Here is a 5,743-nt window from a genome sequence, read left to right on the forward strand (position 1 = left end):
TATCTATCTATCTATCTATCTATCTATCTATCTATCTATCTATCTATCTATCTATCTATCTATCTATCTATCTATCTATCTATCTATTTATCTATCTATCTATCTATTCAATTGCATTCGGTAGTAATTGTAATTACAATTCCATTTATGTTATTTTCAGGCATAGTTGGTCACATTTAACCTAATAAATAGTAGTAATTATAATATCGAAAAAGCACGAGTTACTTTTTAAATGCAAAGTCCAAAGAACAACAATAAATATAATAAAATAACATTCAAAGCAGGAAATTTTGTTTTTTTATAACCTTTTTTTGAAATGTTTAAGTATATGTAAAATTGTAACTGTGTGTTTTCAATACAAAATTTTAATTCTAACTCAAAAAAGGACCTCAGCGTCAGGATCTTACAAAAAAAGAGTTAATTTCCCCTATTAATACTCTAACCCTTACATGTCTTCTTGTTCCTCTTCATCTATCTTATTTTAAGTTTTTTTTGTGTTAAAAGTAAAAATGGTAACAGTTGGTCTAATACCCGTTCGTATTCGTATTTAGTATATTTATATCCTTTTTGTCGTACTGCGCGTGCGTACGTACATTTTTATATACACTCTTCTTTCATTTTACAGTTTTTTCATTCCTTTAGGAAGGTGTCATGTTGACAATGCTTCTTAATGCTGCTGACTGGATGCTATTTTGTGTTTAATTCTACTGGATCCGAAAAAAGAGTTTTTTCTTTTAAATATTTATTTGTGGTTTATTTTTTTTGTTAATAAAACATTCAATCATTATTTTGTTACCGAAAGACTGCTCAATTATGCACGTGCATCAGGTTTTGGTTTGGATTTGTGGCGTCAGTTGTTGGAATTGTTACAAACATAGCGAGAACTACCTTTAAATATCACATGTGTTTTTATCGATTGTCAGACAGAACTTAACAATTTGGGGGAAAATTGTTGCATTAAGAAAAATGGAGGAGCTGCTGTATATATCGACAAGATTTCCAAAGAAAAGGGATTTGGTTGGAACTTATTCTAAATTTTAAGTTAATTTTAATCAACTTAATACTTTCTTAAGCAAGTTTTGAGCCATTTTTAACCCGTTATTAACCACTCCATATCGAATTACATAGATCATTATAGAAGTACAAAGCGTATAAATTTAATTGAAATAACCTCATTTTCCTCACTATTTTGAGTTCTTTACATTACAAAGCTCAATAATATTGAATTATTTTAATAAATTAAAATGAAAGCCAAACTCACCGATTATAATGTTTTTTTTTGAACCATTAATACCTGAAAATAGAATGAAAAAAGTAAATTATCTATATTCAGTAAACTGTGTACATATAAAATACAAAAAATATAAGTAATTCTAGTAATTTTAGAAAATAGTTTTAAAGTTTCAAACGTGACATTGCTCTAGATTGATTCCTACTAAAAACTAGTTTAGATTTTGACAATCATAAATATCATTTAAACAATTTTTTTTACAATGCATCGTTGTCGTTTGTACAACACATTGTTGTTATTTTGACAACGTATTGTTATCATAAGTAGCGATTACATAATATACAATTTGTTCTCATTCTTGGTTTGTTTCTAAAAACTAAAGATTTTCCACTATTGATCAGTTAATTTTAGTTCAGTTCTAGTTCAGTTCTAGTTCAGTTTTAGTTCAGTTCTAGTTCAGTTCTAGTTCAGTTCTAGTTCAGTTCTAGTTCAGTTCTAGTTCAGTTCTAGTTCAGTTCTAGTTCAGTTCTAGTTCAGTTCTAGTTCAGTTCTAGTTCAGTTCTAGTTCAGTTCTAGTGCAGTTCTAGTTCAGTTCTAGTTCAGTTCTAGTTCAGTTCTAGTTTAGTTCTAGTTCAGTTCTAGTTCAGTTCTAGGTCAGTTCTATCACGGAATAATTTGCGTACATATAAAACATTAAAGTATGATTGTATTCCGATATCCTTATAAATTTATTCGGAATTTATGTACTTTATAGGATCGCAAAATGTTATTGAAAAAATCTCGAACGGAATGACAAACTTGTGGCGTAGATGTAGGGTAAAAATAGGAATACAATTACTTAATGCAATCTTAACTCCTCCAGTGACTTTCAAACTTTAAAAATATATTCAAAATAATACAATAAATTGTTCTTTTTAAACTCTTTATAATGAAATATGTATTTCACAACAATAAAATACGTTTAATTCACGCTTAATTGACATGAAGCCAACATTTTGTCCAAAGAATCCACAGTGGTAGCGACCACATTATCGGCACAACTGCGTCCTTCTTTAACAGCCTGTTCGGCCAATTGGCGGGTATGGACTAAAGTCATACTTGCAGTATTTAAAATAGCGGCAATTTGTTTATTAATCTCGGAAATTTTATCCACATAACAGCTAACATGACTGCCAAAACCGCTGCCACTATCAACACTTTCACATTGTTGGGGTAAGGCAATTATGTTCTTAATATTTTGCTCTAAAAGACTTTCAAAATCACTGGCATCATTTTGGAATGTAGTTAAGAGGTCGCTTAGATTTTGTGTACACTCGTTAAGATCGCTATTGATGCGTTTTTGTAATTCATCCAATGTCACTAAGGGTTGACATTGTGAGGCATTTATGGTATTCTCAAAATGCTCTATAGGTTGTGAAAGTTGTTTAAGGGCAGAGCTAACGACTACTTCAATATTGCCCACTAAAGTTTTGGTAGTACGTTGCATTTTGGCAGATAATTGTGATAAAAGTTCACTGGTTACACTGGATGTATGTTGGGATAAATTTTCCATCATATTAGAGACGGGTCCATTAATCGTATCATCAGTTGAAACACTTAAAACCTAAAAATTTATTTAATTATGGATTTTTCTTTTTCAAATAAATTTAAATTGATTGATTAGTTACATTGGAGTTGTGTTCCGATAAGTTGTCTATTATATTGGAGTCGGGTCCATTATTAATATTAACTGAGGCTTCCTCAAAATTCTCAACAGCCTGCAGATGAAATTGTTTTTAAAGGAAATTTTTTAAGGATTTTAAAATACTTACAGTAGATGCGGATCCATTTTCAGCCAGTTCTGAAGTACTTACAACCTATAAATTTTGATTTGAAATTATCAAAACTTTTCTTTTAAAGATAAATTGTAATTTTACTTACACTTAAAAGGCAAAAACTTAAAATCACTATTTTCAACATTTTAAAGAACTTTTGTCATCAGCGTTTTATTTCAAACTGTTTTAGTAAGATTTTGTAAAATATATATTAGTAATTGTTTAATGATTTATGAGTAAATAGTACTTCCCTTGATTTGAGTGCTTGAGATATGAAAAAGTGTTTTTACTTGTTGTCTCATTGTAGTTTTAAGTAAATATTGATAAAAAGTGTTAATTTTTATTTCAAAATGCACTTTGTTAAATTAATATTTTTTTAACAAATTTTATCTTAAATTAAGTATGTTTAATAAATTAAATTTGCAGGAAATTACCAAAATTTTTTTGTTAAAGAAAATTTGACCAAAAATTTTTTTAGTTAAAAATATTATTTGCTACACTTGGGTTCACAATGAAAGTTTATTTAATTTTATCTATAATATTTTTTGTGGTAAATTTTGCACTTTTTTACAAAAAATCCAATAAATATATATTTAAAATTTTGTTTCTTTAAGCTTTCTTCACTTAATGCCAAAATCTATTTACCGGAAATCTCTAAAAAGCATGGACCTCTTTACCAAGGCATACGTACACTCATTCTAAGCGAAAAACTAAATGCTGAACAAGCCTGGAATGATACCCAAGATCAAATTGCGAGATATTCTTCTGTTCTAGAAAAAGCTCACGATTACATGCACAATTACGAAAAGATAATCAATGATAAACTTAATCAACTTAACAATCCAGAACATACGGATGAAGTTAAAAAGTGTTACAAACAATACGAAAGACAAATTGCACGATTCAATCGTGATCTTGTACAAAATTATTTCGCTTGTAAACAGGCTCTCAATTCAAGTCTTTCGCAGTTGAAAAATGAAATTTTTCAGGAAATTGAATATATCCATGAAGCTGCCATTAAGATACAGGAATTGGTATATGAATGTAATGTCAGCGATTTAAAAAGAATCGATCGAGAGATGTATCATGCCGGTGTAACACTTTGTGTTATTTCCGGTTTGGGGGAGATCAATCAACATATGCTGGAAGCGTCTCAAATTACTCTCAACATATTGGCCAGATTGAGCATTAACCAGGAGGAAAGTGGTCCAATGGAGGAAATACCGGGAAAGACTACGAATATATGTTTGGATTATCAATATTTAAGAGATGAATTTGAAACGATTTATGAGAATGTCATGTTGTGTGTAAAGAAAATTGAATAAATATTGGACTTGGCAAGCGCTGCCAGCACTATTACTTAAAGCAAATTAAAAGTGGTTCTGTTAAAGTTCAGTTCCAGTTTAGTTCTAGTTCAGTTCTAGTTCAATTTTAGTTCAGTTCTAGTTCAGTTCTAGTTCAGTTCTAGTTCAGTTCTAGTTCAGTTCTAGTTCAGTTCTAGTTCAGTTCTAGTTCAGTTCTAGTTCAGTTCTAGTTCAGTTCTAGTTCTAGTTCAGTTCTAGTTCAGTTCTAGTTCAGTTCTAGTTCAGTTCTAGTTCAGTTCTAGTTCAGTTCTAGTTTACACTAATTCAGTTCTAGTTTTACTTTACGTTATGAGTGTCCTTATGATCTCAATGCCTTTGTGGACCCTCCCAATAACTCTCGCATTTGCAAGCGATCTTCGCAAACTAACATCCCCAACCAAAAAAACATGTTAATATTAAACATTTTCTAATAAAATTGATTGATGGGTAATAAAAATTATACGTAACAGGCTTGCACACACCTTCCAGGACTACAAAACCATATGCCGACAGCAAATTAATAAATTACACAACAACGATCGTTATCAAACTCAAATTAAAGTATAAAATCCCATCGTTTGCAAACGATATTGAAAAGGAGTAATAAAAATTAAAATGCTGAGAAATTCTTAGAAAATATTTATAAAATCCTTAAGGATTCTCATTACAAAATAACCACATCATAACTGTCATGTTGTAAAAATCAAAAAGTCAAATCAATAGAATTACACTAAACAAGGAGAAAGGAGAGAACGAAACAAAAAAGAGGCAAAACCCTCAATATTGAAGAGAAAAAGGACCACAGACATAGAATTCACACACTCAGTATAACAGAGGAAACTCTTGCACAAGTAGAGTAGAGTAGTTTTCGTGTGCAAGATCTGCTTGTTTATTATGTTAGAGGCGTGTTACGCCTGTCAACATTTAAACGTTGGTGGCCATAAAGTATACTGGACTCTAATGAGTATCAAAAAACAATAGCAGAGCAATAGAACAATAGATCATAGTTGGCATTGGTAGGTTAGATGCTTGGCTATTTGGCTAAAGTGGTCAAAAAGAAATTCATATTTATGCTTAAATAAAAAAAAAACAATAGCGAAACATATTATTGAAAGGGATCATCATATCACTTATATTACTTTCTAGTGGTTTTCCCATTAAAAAACAATAAGAACAATAGTTTTGCTAAGATTACCACACATTATAATTCCACATTCTATTACGATCATACACTCTATTCTAATACTATTAACACTTGTCTTTAATTCTAAAGAAACAATGAAAATATTTTTAAAAATCCTAGAGAAGAGAAAAATCCTTTAAAAAACTATATATTGTTTATGGGATTTGTAAAG

General features: G+C 30.0%; 2 protein-coding genes across 2 annotated transcripts; one reads left to right on the forward strand and one right to left on the reverse strand.

The window, feature by feature from the left end:
- Window positions 1–2,139: 2,139 nt before the first annotated feature.
- LOC111688528 lies at window positions 2,140–3,227 on the reverse strand. The gene is made up of 4 exons (XM_023451046.2): window positions 3,152–3,227; window positions 3,043–3,087; window positions 2,899–2,988; window positions 2,140–2,834 (listed from the first exon to the last, which is right to left on the reverse strand). Exons 1-4 carry the CDS (start codon window positions 3,188–3,190, stop codon window positions 2,193–2,195), a joined length of 816 nt encoding a protein of 271 aa, XP_023306814.2. The 5' UTR covers window positions 3,191–3,227; the 3' UTR covers window positions 2,140–2,192.
- Window positions 3,228–3,556: 329 nt separating this feature from the next.
- On the forward strand, window positions 3,557–4,370 carry LOC111688525. Its single transcript, XM_023451042.2, has 2 exons — window positions 3,557–3,595; window positions 3,660–4,370. Exons 1-2 carry the CDS (start codon window positions 3,557–3,559, stop codon window positions 4,368–4,370), a joined length of 750 nt encoding a protein of 249 aa, XP_023306810.2.
- The last annotated feature ends 1,373 nt before the right edge of the window (window positions 4,371–5,743 follow it).

The sequence above is a fragment of the Lucilia cuprina genome, chromosome 4, assembly GCF_022045245.1.
Source record: "Lucilia cuprina isolate Lc7/37 chromosome 4, ASM2204524v1, whole genome shotgun sequence".
Taxonomy (NCBI): Eukaryota; Metazoa; Arthropoda; class Insecta; order Diptera; family Calliphoridae; genus Lucilia; species Lucilia cuprina.